This window comes from Hyposmocoma kahamanoa, unplaced genomic scaffold, assembly GCF_003589595.1.
Source record: "Hyposmocoma kahamanoa isolate Upper Pololo Valley unplaced genomic scaffold, ASM358959v1 78, whole genome shotgun sequence".
NCBI lineage: Eukaryota > Metazoa > Arthropoda > Insecta > Lepidoptera > Cosmopterigidae > Hyposmocoma > Hyposmocoma kahamanoa.
This window is the reverse complement of record NW_020653945.1, coordinates 10,518,643-10,543,333: the sequence shown is the minus strand read 5'-3', so window position 1 is coordinate 10,543,333 and position 24,691 is coordinate 10,518,643. Positions and strand designations below refer to the sequence as shown.

The window sequence follows — 24,691 nt, the reverse complement described above, 5'->3', positions numbered from 1 at the left end:
GTAGATCAAATCATTAGGCTGCCCCGGCTACTTTTTTTTCTTCAATTCATTTATATGTCTCACTGGACATATAAATGAATTGACGATGATAGGACGATAGTATCAATGATGTTCAAAAATATCTGTCGTTATTGTACACCTACTTTTCATATCTTGATTATTAGATTGATTGGTAGGATATATCTAATTACAAGGTTTCAAACTAGGGCGTTCCCTGTACCATGAGCGGCAGAGTTACGGAATTCACCCTGGGGAACTACCCAGATCATTACACCTGAGCTTAGAAAAGTTTGTTTCCTAAATTGGACCTCCTCGTCCATCGTTCACAGTGCAAATCGTTAGGTTACCGAGGTCATCGTCATAGATGCAACTCTCATTGTATGTTTTTCCTAAACGCTTTAGTTTTTATTTTTCGTTTGTTAATGCTGCTAGTGAAAAAAATTCTCCATTGTAAACAGTTCTCACGAGTACAGTAGATGAGAAGTTACTCATAACTGAACATCTCACGACAATTAACATCCGTTGAAAACACTTAGTTTCTTGAAAAATTATAATTAAGATTTGTATCCCTTTTATTTTTAATTGTGTATTTTAATGGGCAATCATAACTCTTCACTAGCAAAAGAGGAAATATTTAAAAAAGGTGAATATTTTAAACGACCAGGCGAAGAGTTTATTGTTTTTCTACAGCCACTATTTATGTAAGATTTTTGAGGCAGATTATATTTCTTAGAAAATATTATCCATTAACTTGCACCGGCATGTCGTGTCTCTTATTACCTTCTTTTAAATACTGTTTTAGTTTTTACGAGTCATAATATTTCAACAGTCATAAATGCCAAGCGTAGTATTTTTACCTTACGCTTTAGTTTAATCAAGTAGAATTTTGTAACAAAACTGACGAAAAGTTTTTTCATTTAGCACCCATCTTTGTACCGTTAGCTGCGACCACCAACTCAGTTGATTGTGAAATTGTTTATAGATAAATATTGTGCAATTTACTGTATCGATACTGTTCATTAGCGATGTTCAACAAGAGTAATTGATTATAAGAACGGTAAAGCTATTGTAACAAACTGTTTGTCACTTACAATTAATGTAATTACTAAGTACGTAACAAAAGATATATTTGTGTTACATCATTTGAATGACATAGTGACGTACTATGTCATTCAAATGATTTTGACCTCCGTACTTCTATGATAAAAATACGTACAACTTTTTTTTAATGTGGAAAATGTAAAAAACGAAGTATAAATGTTTAATTAAGCATCAAAGTACTCACACAGCATACAATAAACATATTGTAGGTGTGCTTGTAGTATTAGGAAATAGTTATTTTCACATACTTCCTAACTAGAAAAAAAATTTTATTTCTTCGGACCCTTAATAGCATGTACTCGTCTTTATAAACGAATAACAGGAAGGCACGCCCATAAAAGAAATGTTTTCTAAACTAAATTATATGGCGGAGTATCTCAATCTTGCAATGAACGCGTTAATGCCAGCCTTAGCCCGTCTGTAACTGTACAGAGCGTTGCGCTGATTGCAGCTGCAGCGCGGAGCGTGCGCAAAAACTGCGCATGCGTCGCCAGTGCCTTGTTAGGGTGGCACTCTACTTAGCATAATTTAAATTATCTTGTTCGGTAGTAAAGGCCACAAACGGTTTAGGTAGTGCTATTTGTATTGCGTGTCAAAACTCCAATATGCTATTTCCGTGTATCTACACATAATTCATACATTAGAAATGTATCTGTACGTCACTCATTACCATGGGATCTGTAAAGAACCGGAAACGTTGGCGTGGTTGAAAAAAACAAATAAGCCACCATGGATTCATTCAAATGGGCAGCAATTTTTGGAATTTGCTTGAATTTCAAATTGGAAATAGAAAGGACGAACTGTGTGAATCATATTGGTATGATTCATATAGTTCGTCTTTTCAATTCATCATATTTTTTATGGTTAAAATAAGTGCGCATTTGACCTCCATCTTCCCTGATGGAAAGTGATAATGAAGTCGAAGATGGAGCAAGCACACTTATACAATGCCTATCCACTCTAGCTTTAACAAAGCTCAAGTCATAGAGTCCAGGAGACAAAACTGCTTGCAGGGAATTTCACTCCAATACCATACGCCATATATGCATATACGTGAAATGTGAGAAGCGTAACGATTCGTACGAATCTTGGGTAAATTCGAAACACCACCCCAGCCTAAGTCCATTTCTCCAACTTTTATTCGATTATTACAGATTGGTGCAATATGTCTTCTTCGTCTATTCATATCAACTAAATTTTCTGTTTATATGGAGTAATAATATACGAACAGTACACAATACGAATTCACAACGCCAAGTGTCATGCCACCTTTAAGCACCTACGAGCTATACCGCGCTGCCATTCTGTCGCGCGACACAAATGCCATCACGTCCGACCGACAGAGGTTTTATAGACCATTAAACTTACACGAATGACGCTCTTATGTGCTGCTATCATTAATCTTTTTCATAGATATGTCTTTCATTCCTCTACCTACTTATAAGGTTGCATACAGGAAGTAAAGAAAGTTATACAGCCCGCTGCTTCGTACAAATATCTTTTCACCTGTTTTAATGTGTAACAAAGTGTCACCTTTTGACATAAGATACTTACACTATTTTTTTCCATCCTCTAAGATAAGATAAAAACACTATACCACGACGATGACACATATTTGATGGCTGGGTTCAAACTACTTGTAATTTCGTGTGTCGGACCCTCTTTACAGAGTAAAATAGATGAAATAAATTAATTTATTAAATATTAGACAACATCACAAATCTGTATTATGGAAATCGGAAACAACGACGGTGCCACATACATCGAGAGCCGAGACAATTCAAGCAAATAAAACAAAAATTAATTATTCATTCTTGAGTACACACATTGTCAAACGCAACATCACGATCCCAATCAGACAATATCTTCTTTTTGACCCACTCACATTCACGATTTAAACTTCTTCATAAATAATATCATTTGTTGTAAAAAAATCGAATCGGAAACGCATTAAGACATCACAAATTGATTAGATTAGAATTCGAGCTGTCAAAAGTTAAATAAATGGTTGGACGGAGTATACGAGTATAACTCGTGATGGTGACGTCTCGATTTTACTGGTATCATCTAAAGTTTGTTTATGTTTTGTTATAAGTGCCTGTTTACTAACGGGTTTGCAACTATAAATTATTCTAATAAAATCATCAAGTTGCGCATTTTGATATTACCATAAAATATTTAATGACATCGTCATTATGAAATTGATCAATAACAGGATGTTTAAATATAAATGATTTTGGTTAGGAATGACTGGGCAATCATTATTAAAAGCCTCTACTTATAATTAGATATATTAAGGAAGTATTTTAATTATGGTGGTCGTAAAATAGAGAAATATAATATGATCATAAACAAATTATATCAAAAAAATAAACTTAACAGCCTCTGTGGCCGAACGGTTACCATACTAGTCTGCCACGCGAGGTCCCGAGTTTGATTCCCTGGCCGGTAAAACGGTACGGCCTATATTTATTTTTCTCTCATGAGTTTGAGTGTTATCTGTTTTTAAAGACAGCATTGTAGCTTTTTGTTTCCGCATTTGAATTTAAAGACGAAGTTATTCTAGTTTCGAATAATATCTGCCAAATCAGAAGGAGGAATCTCAACAGAAACTCCGTTTTAGGTTTGAGTTAGGTTTGAGATATATTTGAGTTTTTTTGGAAGCTTGTTGTCTATGTGTGTTCTGCGCTGCCGCGCAGCGACATGGCGTGAGCGCGATGACATTCGTGTCGAATAAACGCGCCTTAATAGTATTTTTTTATGATATCTAGTGACAGGACGAACAACTAGTCATTTACCTGGTGTTAAACGGCCCGCCTGTCCATAGCAATTACAGCGCCACTCAGAGATTTAAAGCTTTAAATCGTAAAGATCTGAGGGGCTCTGTCACTGCGCTTATAACCTGAGACATAAATTTGACAGTCACATGTGCCTGTAATTTCACCAGCTCCCTTACCCTTCAAAACCTGAACGCAATAATGCTCACATTACCCCTTGGCGGCAGAAATAGCATAACAGAAACACTCAGCCGGAAAGACACAATATAAATGCCTCCGGAATGTCTTCTCCTTACGTGGTTAGCCGATTGGTCATTAAAGTCAATGAAACTGAAGATCTGAGTTGGTGCGAAGAATTCCGTAATGAACATAATGTCGGTCGCTGCGACCACACATGGTATCACAACTCTACCTCCGGTTCTCACCGCTACCTATATATGTATATCTATACGTATCATTCAGACGAATTAGCAACCATATACAGCACCACCTTATCCAGATTATAGTTATTTTTGCAGAAAAACGAAGCTATATTAAGCTGCCTTCACGTATCTATTATATATAGAAACGCAACGTGTGAAAAATATTACATACTTGCTAATACCACTCATTTATGTTCTAATAGTTGTTTCTTTGAGTCATACTCACGAGTAATGCATTAGGGTCACCTGAAATTTAAAAATTTTACAGAGAACAAAAGAAAGCCGAAAGACTATTTTTGGATCAATATGAATATTTTAGTTTTTGACTTTCTTAACATTATTTAGTTCACTGGAAAACCGTGTCAAGTACCACGTCAGTGGTTAGTGTGGATTAGATTTTAGAACGTGATGGTTTGTGTAGTATGCAATCCTGCATATGACTTTCATAAGAATGAAAAACACGAGGGCAACGAGCAACTATACTCGCCGTCGCCATCCGCGCCCACATTGGTACTGAGTGACCGGGCTGTCGGCGCGGATTTCGTGGAGTCACCGCCGCGGATGATCATAATTAAGGACCACGGACCGGCTCCAAACGTGTCGAACTAAAATTCGATTTAAATACGTGAATTATCCGTTAGTTTAGTTAATATGTATGAGTCTCACGGTAGTTTTCTATTTGAAAAAATTTTTTAGCTCTATTTTAGCTTAGTAGTCGCGTAAAGCATGTTTTTGACACAATAGAAAATTTTTTACTGCATTACTTACAGAAACTCAGTTTCATTTCCCACGAATTTACGATGATGTGTTTATTACCGGTAACAAATCGATGCCTTACTTTCTCAAACTCGTATCTTATAAAGAGTGATTATTCAGGAGATGGCAAAACTTTCTTTTTTAAATTTATTATCAAGGGTATTTATTTAGATGCATTACTTTAAGAATAGGTAAAAGCCAGTACGTGAATATGAAGGAAATGTGATATGAAATCAGCATGCAAAATTTGTATATACAATCCATTTTTTGCATTTCAGTAACTTTGTGCTTTAAGATACGAGTTTGAGAAGTAAGGCGACAAAATAGTAGATGAATGATTCTCTCTCTGGCCGTATTTAAATCGAAGAAGCCATTTGTGTAGAAAACATGTACATTAAAGCAAATGCAAAAATATGCGACAAAAGAAGACTCTATCTACCAAGAAATTGGTTAAAAACATGTCCCGATAATGCACTGATCACGACGACGCTTTCTGTAATTTGAGCTAGGGAAGTACAGCCCGTGTGCATGCGTTTTGCAGAAAATACTCAGCGAAAACAGATAGTTACATTGGCAGCGAATAAATGCTCATTACAGTTGATCTTTGAACTTTGTGAGCAATCAACGGTGTACTCTAATCTTTAGTTTATATCTTCGTCTTTAGTTAAGTTACGTTAGGTAACTCTTGTTTTTCATGTAATTATTGTGAATAAATACTAATTTTGTATGTGCATACTTGTTTACTTTATTAAAACTACTCATTTTATATATTGGTTGCTTCAATGTTAATTTAAGTGATAAAATCTAGAAATCTCTTTTAGAGTTGCAACAAATATTAGGTAACTATTCAGTATTCGGCTTATTCGACCTGTTTTTTTTTTCTTTTCTTAATACAGGAGGAACAATTATAAAACACAGTAAATTAATGTAACTAATATTAATGCTGAACATACATTGCAAGTTCGAGAAAACACAATTTATGTAAAAGTTTCATGGAAATGTGAACTAAGTTATTTTTCTAAAAGAAGAGAATCAAATGAAAAGTACCTATTTATCATATACTTTCATCGTGTCTATAAACTCTAGCAAAACCAACCGCATACTATTATTTGCAAAACTAAAAAAAATATTTGAAGTTAATCAAACTAAAATTTATAAAAAAATGCTTTCTTTATTAGGATGTCATAAACTTTAATTATAAACTTGAAAATTAAATTACCTTTTTCGTTTTATTGTATTTACAAAGTCAAAAAAACTGGCGCTAATAAGCGTTGTTGTTCGTGCCAATTTTATTCGACCACGCTCCCAGCCGAATGTACTATTCGTTACAACACTATACTAATTTCTGTTCGGCTGGTAGGTTTAGTTTTTAATTACAAAAAGGAGGTGTTTAATATTTCACTTCATTTATTCTTCGTCGAAGATTTATGATGGGATAGGTGTTAAATTATGCCGTCACATCACAGCAATTTCGATTATGTAGCTTTGCAATTATGTTACCATAAATGACTAAGCTTTATTAACATTCAGAATAAATAGTGGTTGTTTTACGGCAATTGTTTTTATTACTAGGTTTGTTAAGAAATATATTTCTTAATAACGTTATGGAAACAAGCTGAGTATTTTGGTATTGTAATAAAGTGTAAAAAAGGTTGGTCAGGCGTAGACAGTACATTATAAAAGAGATTACGCTGAACGAATCACGAGACAAGGCTGATAGTTTCCCGAGGCTATTTACATATCGTTATTACTTCAATATGGCTGTTCTAAAGGCGCGACTGTTCTCGCCATAGCTGCTTTAGAACATTTCTATGTACAACTTTTCATTTAAGCCTACAATTATATTCCCATTATTGATAAACATCAATTCGTAAATTGGTTTACAAAAGCATGTTAAAATATCAGACTATTTATGCAGTAAGTTAAAACTATGTTGAAATTGTGGTCGTACAAAGAATTTTGATGTAAACGACAACACCTTGCTTCTCTAATCGGTGGGTTATTCCCATCTGATTCCCGAAACTGATCCACCGCCAATTTTAAATTGCAACTGATCCCCTTTATAGTTTGCAACACCCAGTGAATCCCCTCATTGTATTTGTAAGGTAAGTAAGTACAGTTAAGAGAAAAAGAAGTTTTGAAATCAAAGTTAATATATATATACAGTAGTAAGTACAGTTATTGTTGTTCATTTCTGATAAACTAAATAAAATTCTGTACAACCCTCTAATACACTTTCTGGTTGACTGTACCACAATACCTACCAAAAATAAATTTGTAAGTACCAGGGTATCAGGTGGAAACAACATATTAATATTTATTCTTGATCCCCTGCAATGGGGATCCGATAGGAATAGAAAATAATTCAAAATAAAACGGGCCCAGAGACAGATTTCAGGGGATCAGATGGGAATAAAGCTAATCGGTTTTGCGTACCATGAGGACAGCTTGCGCACTTTTTTATACAATCAAAATTTGATCCTACTTTGGATGTTAACTAATCAAACTCGATGACAATCAGTATTGCCATCGAGTGTGTCATGTCATGTACATCAGACATAGAAAGTAACAACCTTATTTATATAAATGACTGATCTTATATTGAATGACCATGACCATAATTCTTTATAATGCATAATATACGCACGGCTATTACAACAGTGTTGTAACTCAAAATATGTGAAATTCAATATTGTATCATTACTGAACGTAAAATTTGATTCTCTACACGTCAATAAAACCGTCGTTAGAATATTGTAAGAAATAATTAAAAGATATCTACTTAACTCCTAATGAGTCACACTTCACGTGATCTAGTTCTGAGCAAAATAATCCTTATTCAAAAATGTGAAATATTTTTTCCATTTTATTTTCAAATATATTCAACAAGTAGAAAATTGTTTAAGTGTCTGTAATAAACTATAATAACCTATACATACATTTTAATGAACTTCCACGGGAAGTGAGTAATTAATGTTTCATCGTTTCTGAGAAAATAAACTTTTTTAATTAATACACTATTGTATTAATAGTGCAAATATGTAAACTTGTGCCGTTCTATTTTTTAATAAACAAATAAACAACAAAGTGTGAAATACCTAACGAGGCTTTGCAGATGAACATATTATATCAAAAGTTTGTTAGTAAGGCCTATAATAGATCACATCGTGTTATGAAGAAAGCAGTCGGTAAAATTATTTTGATAAAAGAAAACTCGTAAACAATGGAATACAATATCACATTTTAAAAAAGGAATTCTCGAAAATTTTATAGAACAAGTAAAATTTTGGTTACATATACAAAGCAGGACTTACTTTCACAGAAGTTCTCGAAATACTTTCCAATCGGTTCTCCATCATCAATAAGAGGACGTTCCGCATTGAGATAAGCTGAAGGTCCATCGGGCAACGTGTGGTGGTCCAAATGGTACAGTCGACAGTTATAGGCCGCTGAATGAGGAGCTCCGAGATACAGGAACGACCGACATAAGAATTCAGATTCGATCTCACACGCCAATCGACACGCGGCTTCCGAAGTCACCTATGGAAAATACTACATTTTGACAATTTTGTGGTTATCGTCGTACAAAGGAGGTCGATGGATTATAAAGAGGTATAATCTCTGTACAGCACAGTACTAAGAAAACCGAACTCAAAAGTTCGTAGAATTAGATCTATTTGCCAGGTTTTAGAAATCATTTAACGGAAAGTGCGTGAAACCCAGTTCATCCCCTAGTTTGAGTAGCAGATTTCTTCAAATTTAAATGGGTCCAATACTGAGATGCCCTTTTAAGGCTTCAAGTTCCTCTTCCGCCGGTGTTCCTCTTACCCTACCTGACCATATTCCTAAGAAAGTCAAAATGGAAAATCTTCACCGTCCATTATAAGCCAAAAGTTCCGTTCAATTGCCGCGTATATTCAAATTTGAATCGGAATTCTAAATAAATAAATGTAAATAAATTCCAGTATTTTATCTTTCCATATTAAACTGCCATCAATGGAAGCTTCGAGTTTGTTTTAAGCCGCACTTTCGTAGTTAATTCTTTACAAAAGGAATAAAATTGGTTCATTACTATGTTAATTGGTTGGAAATTCGCGCGAATAGTTAATAAAACAACCGAGATATTTAAAGTCTCTCAGGCATAGAAAAATTCTCCTAGGCTACATTAAAAAGTCTTTTTTAGTAGCGAATAAACCATTTAAATACTCGAGAACCTGAATGTGGACTTTTTAGATACACGTTGTTGAACTGGTGATACGTTTGAAGAAATCTATAAATAGGATATTTATAGAGTTATATGTTGTTTATATGTTGAATGCGGTATACTTTGATGTCAATAATCACACCTACTTGAAAAACATATTATATTCAAAATATTGTCAAAGAAACAATCACAGAAAAAAACACTTTCACTCATAACTGAACATTATCATCTTGCAAAAATGGTTACTTTTTCCTCAACAGAATCACTACCTATAAAAAATAATAAATTCTTAATAAAATCTATACATACCTGCAATTCCTTGTCAGTGTAATAATGCAGTCCAGCGTACTGTGCTACCTTGTCCTCGGCCACACCCACGCGTGGTGCAGTGAACACGCGCTGCCCCTTGCACGCCTGCGACGCCTTCAGGCACAGGTTCTGTACGACCACATAAGCCATCATAAAAAGCGACCAATTTAACTTGATCCCTAGTACCTTTTGTATTTGTTTTTGTCGATATAAGATCCGAATTTCATTGCACTTTGTACGATTACAAATGGTTAAGAGTACTTATTATACTTAAATCAAACTTAAAAGTAACTTATTTTCACGACTGCAAAATTTTGAAGTGCTCTAAGTTACTGTTGGTATGGTTGAAGTGTCCCTGTGACTTTTCCCTTTTATTATATTTGTGAGTATTCCCAATGAACACTATGTAAATCGGCAGACGTCTCTCGTCTATAAAAATACATTAAAACATTAGACATTCGACATTGCCTATGATTCAACCAAGCTGGGGGTATACTCTCGCTCTTCCAACAAGACAATGTCAATTATGAAGCTTCATTCGTGTGATGCGTCTTTTAATTTGCTAGAGTATTTATTACTCATTTGTAATCATATCTCAAAAGTCTTTTCTAGTAAGTAAGTTCTATCACAAGAAAGTCATAAAAATAATACGAACTTCATGAAACAAATTATGTACATATGTGTAAAATGTTATTACTCCCCTAATTGGTGAGAACAAATACTATAAATCATACAAAAAGAATTTTTTTTTTAACTGAAGATATAAACTTTATTTTGTAAATTGCTTGATGTAAGCAAGGGAGCATGGTTTTGTATCTGTATAAATGTAATTAAGTTAGTTTTTAAGATTTTTGCTCTATTATATAATTATATTTTTACTTAAATTAGACTGAACTCCTTCGCTGCGTATAAAGCCGGCTTTTGTGAGCGAAGCTTCTAATTATTTTTTCTGTATTTTGGCCAATAAACTAAAAAAAAATTAGGCAAGAAAATTATCGACTGATTTCGTTCCTTGAATCTTTAATTCTAAAATGTTGTTAATTTTGCAGTTGAGGACGTATTACACCAAGAGTGCGAAATTGTATTCATAAGGCATATAATAAAATGATACCTCGAAGTAGTCAGTTCCAGGCGTGTCGACGAGCTGCACGAAATGCTGCGCGGTGCGGCGGTCAGAGTCGCTCAATGCACACCGCATACTGCCGTACTCGTATTCCGCGGACCGGCACGGAAACCGCTTCTGTATATTAACATAATAGTTATTTACTAAAGTTGATCTGCTTGATCTACAGATTAAAATAGACACATACAAAACAGAAGATCCTAAAAGTTCTGAAGGTCTAGAGCACATTCAAACGTTCCTTCTGTAATTCACTTTTAGAACGCATTTTCGATTTCTTTACGGAAAATAAATTGTTTCCTTATATATGAAACGAAATTATTTTTTTGGATTTAAATTGCATATATTTGTTTATTCAAACAAACCAACGTTTCTGGTCCTTTACAGGTCCTATCAATGATCTTAAATGGTCCCATGGTCACGGTCATGGTCCCATTCTGCAGGTTTGAATTTATAAAATTAATTTAGTAAAATATGTTAAATTACAAATGTTTAGTTTTTTTCTATATTTCAAGCCATGCTTATACGAAAGACATTCAGATTTTTTTCAGCATAAAAACTTTTCGCTTAATCTTGACTTTTAAGAGAAGTACAGTGCTATCAATGATCTTTTGTGAGCAATTTAATAAATCCATTACCGCCCGAGACGGTAAAGCAATGAAAAAAGCCCGTGGGCATAGTTTAGGGTATTTATTTACGACCAAATATAATGAAAAATTAATGAAAATGAAAAGAACTTAACAATGGTCGACATTTAAATTAAGAAGTCTTTTACATTTGTATTTCAAATTTAGAGCGACAATTTCATCTTATGTTTTTACACGAATAGGTACTAATTACAACATTAATTTTAATAAAGTCAAATGTATAATAATCGTTGAGTATGTAGAGTTAGCGTAATAATAATAGACTCAGGTAATAAAAATCCAAAGCCATAGACTTTACGCCGCGATCAATTTCCATATCCACTTCAAGTACAAAGTTGCAATACAGTAAAGCGCAAGTGGACATAATAAATGTGCCCCTATCATTTCGCCTATATCTCGCATGCCACTGCAACTGGGGCGAAACCATAAAACATAAATTGAATAGATAAGCGGTAAATTGCATCGCCCAAGCGTTGCCTCTCCGTTCTTGCGGTTATAGCAAAACTAAAAGCCCTTAATAACAAACTCTTGTATACACTTTGTAATGTGATAGATAGGGTAATAAAAACATATTAACGCAAGAATAAACCGACCAAAAAACTACAAGTTTAGTTTGAAGTGAAAACTAGAATACTATTCTTCAAAAAGTAACCAAGAAACGTTTCAAATTGACAGTATAAGTCATTTTACACTCCATGAATGTTTGCTAACTGTATATACCGGCTTATTATAAATTCGTTCCATTAACGCTAAAAACTTATGGACAGTAAACATGAATAGTATCACAGAATATTCGTATACGATACCTCGTTAAGACAGGCTGCAAGACAAGCCTCTTTAGTAGAAGTATAGATGATGGTGTTGTCAAGTCCTCGAAGCGCTTTGCCTGGTACTCGTTCAAAGGCCCAAGGCCTTAAACACACGCTCTCTGTTCGAACTTGCAGTTTCACCATGTAGTAAGTATTCACTGAACGCTAAAAAGACAAGAAAGTGTTATGATTTTGTATTTAAAGATCCCTATTTTGCAACCAATGAAAGCTTTAAAAAGGATCGAAGTCAAATAATCTTTATTTCGTTAGTAAGCAAATTACACTTGATATCATCATATTGAATTGATTAAACTCTACTGCTTATTCGTAAGGCAAATTCCCCTGAGAAGAATGAGCAAGAATGTGTAAATAAACATTTTGTACACATTTATCATTTACAATATTTATTTCAAACATCATAGATCGAGATTACCTGCAAAAGCTAAACGGTTCACTACCACAAATTTTTGTCATCCAGGTACGCAGAAGTTGTATAATTATTTTGTAGGGTAAAGATTTTGTTCTAAAACTCATAAATGGCATATTTTGAATATCAACCGGAATCTTATTATAAAAGCGTATATATTGCCTTTAAACGTTAAACTTTGTGCTAGTTTATTTTTATTCCTCGTATAAATATTATGTATGTCACTATTTTCATAAAATAATTAATAACTGGTAAGTTTGTTTAATTGGTGGGTTTAATTTATAATAAAGAGAACGTTTATGAATAAGTCATCTTTGCGAATCTCATTTCATTTTTAATTTAAGTAAAATTTTTGAACACGTATTGATAAACTAAATTTAAAGACATTGTCTGAAACAACAAATGCACAGCGCAATCTCGAACATTCAGTATGCATGTGCCTAGAGCTAACCGATTGCCTGATTTAATCTGAATTGTTAATCGTATCTCAAGATCTGCGAGCTAATTGACAGAACCGAGAAATGGATAGTATCTATCGAGAGATTTATTTGGCTATTGGCGAGCCTTATCAGAATAAGTGTTGCGTGTTCGGAAAATAGTCCTCACACATTAACATAAATCACCATCCCCGATGCTAGATGAACGTCATAATGTCAACGATCGTGTACTAGAACACGGATAACCGTTTGAAGCCATGCTACATTTACGAGATTTACAGTAAAATTCTACAATGCTCAATAACGGTCTCATAGATAAACAAATCTTATTTGATATCGACTCGCTAATGAAGACATATTGATTACTGCCCGGGTATTGATTTGGAAGTAAAGTGCTACTCGTAGTTCTCACTTTATGACTTTGCAATTTAAATAAGAAAGTGTTGATACCTGTGGCGTGGCCATAGGGTTGTTGGCCTGCGTGTCGTTTTGTAGCAAACATCTCGTCTCTTGTACTGGCGTCAGGGGGTTTAATACGAAACTGTGAACAAAACTTAATGTTACTTTCAAATCATACTAGAATAAGGTAAATTATGAATACAGGTGTAATGTAAAACAAAAGTATTTTTAGAGACGTTAATACAATACGTTATAACGTATATATACGTTAATAACGTTTTTGACAAATATGATCTCAATTGGTGGTTAAATGTCAGAATTCTTTAAACAACAATATATAGTTACAGGTCGGGAATTGTGCGTGTGTTTTGTTTTATTTTTTATTTTTATGATACCATATGAGGGAACAAACAATTCCAGCGCCTGGCGGTAAGCGACACGCCTGTCTATAGCAGTTGCAGTGAAACTCAAAGCTTTAAATCGCAAAAATCTGAGAGGCACTGCACAGCGCCCATCACCCTGAGACATGAGTAGACAAGTGCCATGTGCTTGTAATTTCAATACTCACATTATTGCTTAACGGTGAAAATAGGTAAGGTTAGGTTAGTACTTTCCTAGACGAACTCTGTCACAAGTAACTCTACCGTGTCAAACCAAATACACTGTAACATCAAAAATAGCATTTTGAGAGAAAGCTTATAAATGGATTATATGTTTTATATTTTTTTACTTTGCTAAATAAACTATTTAAAAAAAACTAATAAATTTACATTCGTCGATAGGTTCTCATTGTAAAGGAATTACGAAACACTGTACTGTATTGACACGATAGAGCTCTACTGTAATATTATATAGTTAGAATAATATTAATACTAGCTCATAAGTTAATTATTGTCAATACTACATAGATTTTATTTAAAATAAATAAATTGAATTGGATTTTGAGTTAAAAAGAAGCGTAATTTTACGACGTTCTGATTCACCGTCGCCATGCAAGCTACATACTCAGGGTCATTTCGCTAAATAAAGCCAAAAAATGTCCCCTCCATCGTCTTTAATTATTCCCAAACGAATTTCAGGTCCATCTTCAGTGTTTTCTTTACATTTGGTTGATGTAATTAAAAGAAATTTGTCAAATGCACTGTTACCAAAAGTTAAGATCGATAAATGAATAGACTTTTAACTAAGTGTTTCATAATTATTGTCTATTTAATATTTATTTAAAATTTTATTGCCCAGAGAACAGTCCAAACTTAATGCCATTAGGCATTCGCTACCTACTACTACTACTAGTCAACCGGAGAGCTGGGTTTAAAACAAATAATAACCGGTGCATTACATGACAAGATTAAAGAACAGGTAGGATTTAAGTTACAAATAATTATGATACATAATTTATACATATAACAAACCTACTTTATGTACTAGACAGCTTTAAGCCAGAATGTTTACTTTTAGTGTACTAAAAATGCGCTAGGTGGCATTGACCCATTTGGCGTTCATTTTGAATCGCGGTTTTAAGATTTTCCTTCGAAAGGTGACTACTTTAACACAATATTGTTTACGTTGAGACATATTGGAGAACATCGAGAGCTCAGTAAGGCAAACTAGGAATTGAGTCCCTTCATAGGAATTGCTAGCCGGACCTTCTGAAATTGACGTTCGAAAGTGAGTTCCTTCTTGGGAACAACTGCCGGACCTTCCGCATATAGGGTGGAACTATGTTGGCGTCAAACAGGGTGTAAAGCAATTGTCTTTAAAATAAACATATTTCCACAACATCTTGGAGTTTTAACTTGCCTGGAGCTACGTCAACGTCATCCCACGGCAAAGAGAACTCTCCTCCTTTACACTCATAAATATTATATAGTATAATAAAATTATCGAATTAGCATATGGTATGAAATGTCTGTTTCTGAATGTACTATTTCCCATGTTATTTGAAGATTATAACAACCTTTCCCAACCTCGACCTCTTCGCTTAACATTACGATGTCGGCGTTCGCATTATGTTGTCGTAAGTGACACAAATAATGGATAAACTTTATATAGTTTCCAGACAAAATAGCTGTTGTTACAATTTTCTGCGAAGTGATTGCGAAACGGTATCCGAAACAATTGAACGTAGTGTACAAATTGCTATATTCTGAGTATGAATTTGTACGAAACAAAGTCATGCTCTTTATTTCTACGTCTGCCTGTATTTCTACGGCCCCACCCAATAGAGACGTAAAAGCTTTTACCGTATTTTTTTACATTTTTGGATTTTACCGCTCAAAACACACCTACACGTAATTTTTTCTGATTTCTTTTCCAATTTATTTTATAATTATTCGGTACTCCAACATGTATTATTCTATGGAAAATAAAATCAATAACCTCGTACGAATATTGCAAGTACCTATATATTTTGCACACTACCTATTATTACATGTTTATAACAAAGTAACTTTGTAATATTGTTCGTGAGAATCTTTAAAAATCTTTAAAGTTGTAATGCATATTTGCACTTTTAAAATGTATGACCAATTACTAGAATAACCACATAACTATGTAATATTCACATTAACAAATCTTAATATCCATAGTGAAATAGAAGTAATATTATGTTACATTTTAAAGTAATTAAATAACTTTTCCCTCGAATAATAGTGTAAACCACAGACATATATCTAGATAGACGCCGCAAGTGGACGTACTTCGCGTGCCCAAAGTAAGTAAAATTCACTTAGTTGCCGCTGCTACACTTACAGAACGCTCTCGACCGTCATCGTAGATAAACACCAGTCGAAAACGAAAAAGTGCATAATTGTGCCATTAAAAACTGCAAAAGCACCATAACTGTGGGTAAACGGATAAACAGGGACGTTTCCTTAAACGGGCAAGTGATTTTGTAATCAGAAGATGCATAATTTATTTTAAAAACAATTATTTTGATTTTGTATGAATTTCGAGAAAACAAATATGCCTCATGATTTGTATTGTATACATTGCGGCTTTTACTTGGTGCGATACATTTGTGATCCTTTGTTAATACGCCATGAATATCGAACGAACGCACTTTTGTATAATGCATTCAGTTTATCATAAAAATATTCTATAACTCTTTGTAATGTTTCGTTTTTTTTTTTCAGTTTTGTACTATACATTATCAGTAGTATCTGTAATTTCAATAATTTTTGCAGCACGTTGCCTCGAATGTCCGAATATAGTGAGCAAATAATTACATACATCGCCGGATATGTACGTGTGAAAAAAAAAAATATAATGCAAAGAATTAACAGTGCGCTGTCTTTACAAAAACGAACGTTGTCTAGTTTATTCCATCTAAGATGCTATCCAAATATGCAATTAGAAATCCGAGAAATAGTGAACAAATCACAAAAATTTCACACGAGGCCGTCATTAAGTAAATCTCCTCTGATTAATCAGATTTTACCCTATTTTTGAGCAGTAACATTTCCACTTGTCTTGCCATTCCTCAATTTGATCAATTCCCAACAGAAAACCATCTAATAAAATTGATTAAGGCAGTCGCAAGTTCACATATTGACGTGCGTTTTCATATTTAAATTAATCGATAAGATCTTCCTCCTTCCTTAACTGCCTCCGTGGTCGAACGGTTACCATGCTGGACTGCCACGCAAAGGTCCCGGGTTCGATTCCCGGGCCGGGAGAAATATTTGTATGGCCTATATTTATTTCTCCCGTGAGTTTGGATGGAATTTGTGGTTGTCTATATGTGTGTCTATGGCACCCGCGATACAGGGTTTCCCTAGTGCGGGGCTATGAGTGTGTACGCGTTATTACAAAAAGATATTATATAATAAACTAATTTTGTTGGAAAGACAATAATTTTAATATTTGAAGTCGATTAAAAATTAAAGTCTTATTTTTTAAGTAATCAACATTTTTTTTAAAAAAAGGGGAAATAAAAGACTAAACTATTTAATTCTAGTATTTTTCTACTATATTAAATATTACGACTACTTGTAATCAACAAATCTTGAACAAAAATTATTCTATTTAGAATCGATTAATTGAATGGAATACGCGTGTTTACGCGTATTACGTTCAACCAATAGATTCAGAGCGAGCGGAAGGAGGTTTCCATTACTAAATAGTTCTTGTAGTGGGTACAAAAAATGTGGCACGCTTGGTTTTCATACAAATTGTTGTACTTGCGGCGTCTATCTAGATATATGTCTGTGGTGTAAACACTACAAGCTAACAGCCGCCATTAAATAGAAATTTAAAACTGTCAATATTTTCGTGTTTCATATTTTCTAAATATATACAATATACAATATTTAATTTATTTTTTTATTTCATCATACATTGTATTTTAGTATATTCAATCACCAATGAGTAATATTATTTTTTTAAGTTTTTAATCGCTCCTGTAAAAATGCAGTTTTTCTTTTACACATTTATTCGGTGGGGGCCGTCGATTTTTATATAACTCTTTCTACTTTGATACCATTAAAGGCTTTACCTATGATGCAGGATGTGCGGCACTCACGGGCCCGGGGTCTTAGGGGGCGCCGAGCGCCGCTGGCGACAACGCCTCCAAAGAGCATCCCTCGCGGCGTAAGCAAAGTCGACGGGCTGTTACTTCCCAACGTCATTTATAATTGAACCATTTGGACCAGAATTTCCGATAACATTACACAGTGTTATTTTTAATTATCTAATGATCTATATACCAAGTATAGTAATGGTGAAATCGATATATTGTAACTATTGCTGAACGGTTAAAATGTTCTATTTATTGCACAATCGTAACTATACTTACCAATTGATATATATGATATAGGTTATTATTATTTATGCAAATTCTAAAAGCTTCAAAATAATTATATTTAACATTTCTGATTATGATTTATTTATTCATAAATAAATATATTATTAAACTTTTAAAATATGCTTTAGTGTTGTGTCAATGGAACCGCACACAAATATAATTTTATTTTTAATTTAATAATTTTGATCGCGTGCCTGCTAGAGGTCGTCCGTGTATTGTTTATACCCGGGCGCTACAAATGCGTACAGTGTGCCTCTATATTTTGATTATTAGAATATAATATACATATAATACAACAGCACGAGAACTTGATATTCTGTCTTTCCAACTCAGTGTTTCCGTTAAAACCACTGCTTGTACTAGTAAACCCGTTGGGTCTTTCACGTTGGGTCCAACTTGCATTGCCTCGGAACAAAATAGAAGCTATTTTTTGTAATTTAATTGTACATAGCTTAATGACATTACGTCAATTGTGTAACGTGCAAACCAGATACGAGACGGTAGCTACGGGAATTCCCAAAATAGCGCTGAGTTCTCCGGACGACGCGCGACCAGTTTTTTTATTCTTATACACTATTTACGTTACATAATTGACTTAAAATTGTTCAAACTAAGGTTACTAAAAAAACTAAGGGTATATTTGTAACTTTTTTTAAAAAAGAAAGACCGATTTAAAAATTCGTTGAATTACATCTGTTTGCAAAGTTATATTGGAATCGGTTACCGGAAAGTGCGCGAAACTGGATTCATCCCCTAGTTTGCCACCCTTAGAAGTGGGCTTGTCTTCAAATTTAAATGGAACCAATACTGAGGTACCCTCTTTCCAACTAAAAAGAATCATCAAAATTGGTTCACAAATGCCGCGTAACGTACTCGTACATACAAAAAATGCAGTCGAATTGGGAAAGTTCGCCGTTTTTGAAGTCAGTTAAAAATTCTCTTCCATTCGCTTCCATGGCAATGTAAATTGAGCCTTACGCTGTTATGCGGTTGAACATTGCACACACAATCAAGTAAATATCGTTGGTGTTTTGTAGAAAGGGCGAAAGCGCCATTCAGAAAAGCTTTTCAGGCGAGAATGTTACGACTCGACGTCAATATCCGATAATTTAATTTTTATTTTACACACACTAAAACACAATAATAAAATAATAATAGGAACACTTAAACCTTAAAAAAATGTCTCATCTTTTAAATCTCTTCATTTATAATTAATTACCTACGAGTAATCAATTCCAAAAAAACTGTTTTCAATTTGATCAATGATACTTTTGTAAGTCAATGAATACTAGGTATCCTAGTATTTTTTATGCTGATTACGGGAACAGTAACGAAAAAATCCTTAATGTGTGATTTGTAGGTTAGTTTTCATTTCACAGGCTCACCCAGAAAATGCCTAGTTGCATCTTAAAGCTACTAGGTTTATATGTGCTCGGAAACAGTCGCAAGCACGGAATTCCATTCCTAGAAAACATGATGAAAGGCGCTTAAGTGCGCGTGAAGGGAGTATCGACAAGTAGAAATGATATCAGTAGCTAACATATCATTATATCGTCGGGCTTGTTGGTAAGTTTACAGGATACCAATTTGAATCTCTCCTAATACGAAGACTGGAACCGCGCTCATTTATCAGCAAAAACAAAAACTCCTTTAATAGAAATACGACCTACCACGGTTTAATCCTTTTTCTAGTCCTAGTCTAGTTATCGATGTCAGGCTGGCACTCTATCAAGTAAACGTACTTCGTAGATAACGGAGCGTTTACCGTTCGCTCTGATATTTCGTGCTTTATTGCTATCCGCAACTACACAAGAGTAGAGGCTTCTAAAAACAATAAGTTATTACACAGTATGTTATTATAGCATTGTAGTGATTGTGAAACAAAATTTAGCTTTTAGTCCTTGCTATGTTTTGTTTTTTATTTTTATACTACCAAGTGACGGTATGAACAAGTAAGCGACACGCCTATTTATAACAGTTGCAGTGCCACTCAGAGCCTTAAATCGCAAAGATGTTTAGGGGCACTGCCACTGCACCTGTCATCCTGTGACATAAGGTGACAAGACCCATGTGCCTGTAATTTCACCAGCACCCTTGCCCTTCCAAACCGGGACTCAGTAATGCTCACATTACTGCTTGGCGGTAGAAATAGGTAAGGTGGCAGTACTTCCCAGGACGAACTCTTTCACAAGGAGCCTGCTACTAAACTTCTGTGTCGCCTTAATGATGTACACAAACGTATGTAAAGGCCGCTTACGTTATGTACAGTTTACAAATCAACTATGAATAAATCATCTTAAATTAAACTCTATTGCGTAGAGAATGTGCCTCTTTTTACTTGAGTATGGAGTGATGTGAATATACCTCAATCTTTAATTAACTAGTTTAATTACTACCGATCACATCAGGTATTTCAACCGATCAAATGCGGATCGGTATCCGTTTGTAGATAATTAACAACTTACTTACTACTTAGTTTGACAGATGTAACAAATTATAATTATAAGCTAAATTCAGTTATCGCACTCCAATCTCTTTAGTTTAAGTGGTAAAAAGTGTACACGTTGATTGTATTTTGATTAGTAAATAAAAAATATGTGAAAAACAAATCACCATCAAGTTATCTCCGGAAACATTTTACCCGTATATACAGGGTCATTTCTAAAATAATAACAACCTCACAGGGCTTTATTACTAACATCATAAACAACAACCTTCGGTCCATGATTTTTAATAATTAATTACATTTTACTTTCATACAAAAATAAAAATATTTAAATAGATCGCTCTAAAAAGTGATAACTCTGTGCAAAATCCAGGTTCGCGGGTGCGGGTCGTGATGGAGCACGCTTGCACGATTCAACTTCCTACCTTACTAACAAATTTTTAAGCTACTGCTGGTTCACTACGCTGACCTCCCTGTGAAAAACGAAGAAGAAACTCTAGGGATTGCTCTTTTTAAATAAACTGAAATGCTATGGAATACACTATGAATCATAATCGTGTGGAATCTAGATTCGTGTTGTCTTTCCATACATCTTTATCTAACACATACTCCTCAATTTTGTAATATGACTTTTCCATTCAACATCCTTTTAATGTAAGTTTTAAACTAGGAAATGATAATCGTAATATATTCTCCGGAATCTTATTGTAAAAACGTATACAGTTTTTCATAAAAAAAATCGTTTACTAAGGTAAACGAAATTGTGGCACCATGAGTTTGAACTTAGTTCTAATTACAATTTAAGTGTAAAATTTTGTGATTTTTTTTATTTATTATATTTGTGGTAAATTTATTATTTATGTTTTGTGAAAAGTCATGGAACAAAAATTGTAGTTTGTGATGTTAGTAATATAGTTCTACGGTAGGTTGTTATTATTTTACAAATAACCCTGTATATATTATGATGATAGCCTCTGTGGCGCAACGGTTTATACTGTGGACGATAGATACAGAGGTCCCGGATTCGATTCCCGGCAGGACCAAATTGGAAAATGAACTTTTCCAAACTGATTTTGGTCGGGGTTTGCTGAGAGGTGGCCCGGAGTGAATTCCGTTGCTCTCGTACTCATAGTACTGGAAATTACCTAGTTTGAGACCAGGCAATTGGTGTGGTTGTTTTGCACATTATTATTATTATTAATTTAGGAACAAGCGGTTTCCGTCGAGTCACCGCCGCGGAATCTCAAGATTAATAGCCACGAACTGGTTCGAAACATGTCCAGCAAAAGTCGACTTAAATACGTAAGTTTTCCGTTATTTTACTTAATATGTCTGAGTCTCACAGGGGTATTCTATTAAAAAAACTGAATAATTTGAACAGACATTTCATATGTACATCAAATTTTCTCGTTAAATATATAAAAAAATTTACTAAATGCACGTGTACAAGCGCAGTTTGACATGCTTCTCAAGAACTTAGCAGTGTCAAATAAAACCGCCTTTATCGAATGGTAATTTAGTATTATTAAATGCAAACAGAAAAATTTAAGAATTTATGATTAATAATTCGATAACCAAGTAACTAATGACATCGGTTTACGTTTCAATTTCATAACCGTATGTAATAAATCTATCGTAGTAGGTACAGCCAACAGCACACCGAGATTTACACTTCGAATATCGTCTCCAGTGCAACGGAACATGACCCGTCAACGTGTAGCTTGATGTGCAGCCGTCTGTACGTTGTGTTATTGAAGCATTAATTAAATGGTAGGCTTTTATACTGACAGAAACGTAATTTTACATTTAATATAAGTTATAAGTACCATCTGGTATGTAAAAAGCGCACTAAAGTTTAATTTGATGGTTTCCAATCAATCATTTCATGGAAATGCACTGCGAGAAAGTAGGCGTTGATTTATGCTGTGCTTAACAAATATCTGACAAATATTCTTTTTCAACCCACAAAAGTGATGTTTAAATCGATATAACTACAAAATATCGTACGTTGAAACCAATACCGTCACTAAATAAAAATCTCGCTTTTTCAAAGTTGAACTTATTTTCAGAAACTTTAATGATCATTTACTAAAAGTTGACTTTTTCATTTAGTAGTTGTATTGGTATCAACTTGATGTCAACGTGCAATATGCAAACTTCAAAGGCACTAGACAAGTTTTCTTTTAAAATCCAACGCCTTAAAATCCCATAAGATGTATGAATGAATAACTCTTTGTTGCACATTAAACTACAGTGACAACCAATGATATTATACTTTACGCTCACTGGTGACAACACAGAACCGTACATAAGTTTAGAAAACAGTAAGTTAATATGCAACAGGCAGCTTTATTGCTATGTAGAAATTTCTTCCAAACAACCTTAGGACAAAAATCTGGTATATGCAGAAGGATTGCAACCAAAGAATAGTGAGTGAATGAGTTCTACTTTTGTATTCAAGCATTGGCTTGAATACAAAAGTAGAACTCATTCACCAAAAACCATTGGGTTTTATAACGTATATATATGATCTTTGCGCCACAGTTACGCCACTGCAGCATTTCTACAAGCCCGCACCTCTCATGGAAAAGTCATTCTTATGTCAATAAGTGGAGTTACGTGAAAAACGTTTTTTTGCTCTATTAGATACAGAAAAATATAATTCATATCCTCTCCGATTCTTGTAACTCTATCGACAAAATATTGTAAAATAAGAATTGGCGAGGATGTGGGTCATATTTTTATGTATCTAATGGAGCAATAAACATGTTTGATGTAACTCCACTTATGCCATTCTTCCACGAGGAGTGCTGCGTCTAATTTAAAGTCGCTCTAAAAAACACACACACTTGTATTAAACAGTGGTAGTAAAATCATGTCAGGTTGAGTTTTAATTGCATGAATATATGTACACTTTAATTATGTCCATGAGTTTCAAGAATAGTGGCCTATCTCAAAAGCATCCAATTAATAATAACAATAAACCATTTATTGTCTCAACACATTAACAAATAAGATAGATTATTGAAGCCCTTTGGTAAATTAGGCAATCGCGTTATTCATTAGTTAGCTCTCATTTTTTCTTGCGGCCTCTGCACAAGTCTGTGTCGCAGAGGCCGTTTTTATTATTGACACATGGATCTAACACATGGTTCGTAAACTGAGGGAAGAGAGATTCGACGGCAAGATGGCTGAAAAGAATTGAGAAGCGTGTTGTTATGTTGTCTCCAATATTGTCATGTGATTATTCTAACGAAAAATTCTTGAAATCATAACCACAATTAAATTAACATTTTCTGAATAAATGAGTCAAAAAAAACAATTTTGGGTTGAGCAATTATTCTTGAAAAGCAGCGATGTGTTCTTCTTATACGTTACAATCTCGTTCCGGTCACAGGTCGGTTGGTCAAACAAAATTTATTTATTTATTTATTTGGCACACCATCAGATACTACAATCTTTCATGTATTATTTACATTTCAAAGCTTAGTCCGATTGCGTAACTAATTAAAAGTGCGTACCTTATGCAATAAAAAACTAAAAGATGCACGAGATAATATTCTTTTACAAACGTTTCCTTTTATTTTTTCCTTTGGTCTACATACCTAGTCACCGTGGTAGCTATTAAAACAATCCCAGCGATATGAATGAATGAATGAATGAAATATTCTTTATTGCTCATAAAATTACAGTTAAAACACAAACCAGTAGCTTAAGTATAAAAACAGTAACTTAATGTGCAACAGGCGTCCTTATTGCTATGTAGCAATTTCTTCCAGTCAACCTTAGAGTAGAAATTTGGGATATGCAAAAAGGGGTGCAACCAAAGAATATCATCATAAGTACTCTACATAATAAGTATACGAGTAGTACATGTATACCTATAGATATGAATACAAATATACCTCTATGTGTTAAAGAACGGCTCACTGTGTCGTTCATAGTGTTTGAAACAAAGACCAAACGATTCTGACAAGCAAGAGAGCTGTGGTATTTATGTAGTTATTTTATATTCTGGTCTATGGCACGCGGG

General features: G+C 34.1%; 1 protein-coding gene across 1 annotated transcript in view; it reads right to left on the bottom strand.

The window, feature by feature from the left end:
• LOC113233001 overlaps positions 1-24,691 on the bottom strand; it is an 89,484-nt gene that overhangs the window by 15,825 nt on the left and 48,968 nt on the right. The window contains exons 5-9 of the mRNA XM_026467931.1: positions 13,460-13,550; positions 12,143-12,310; positions 10,681-10,809; positions 9,570-9,698; positions 8,371-8,596 (exon numbers count right to left, since the gene is read on the bottom strand). Of these exons, the coding sequence (XP_026323716.1) occupies positions 8,371-8,596; positions 9,570-9,698; positions 10,681-10,809; positions 12,143-12,310; positions 13,460-13,550 (743 nt within the window). The remainder of the gene's footprint in view (positions 1-8,370; positions 8,597-9,569; positions 9,699-10,680; positions 10,810-12,142; positions 12,311-13,459; positions 13,551-24,691) is intronic.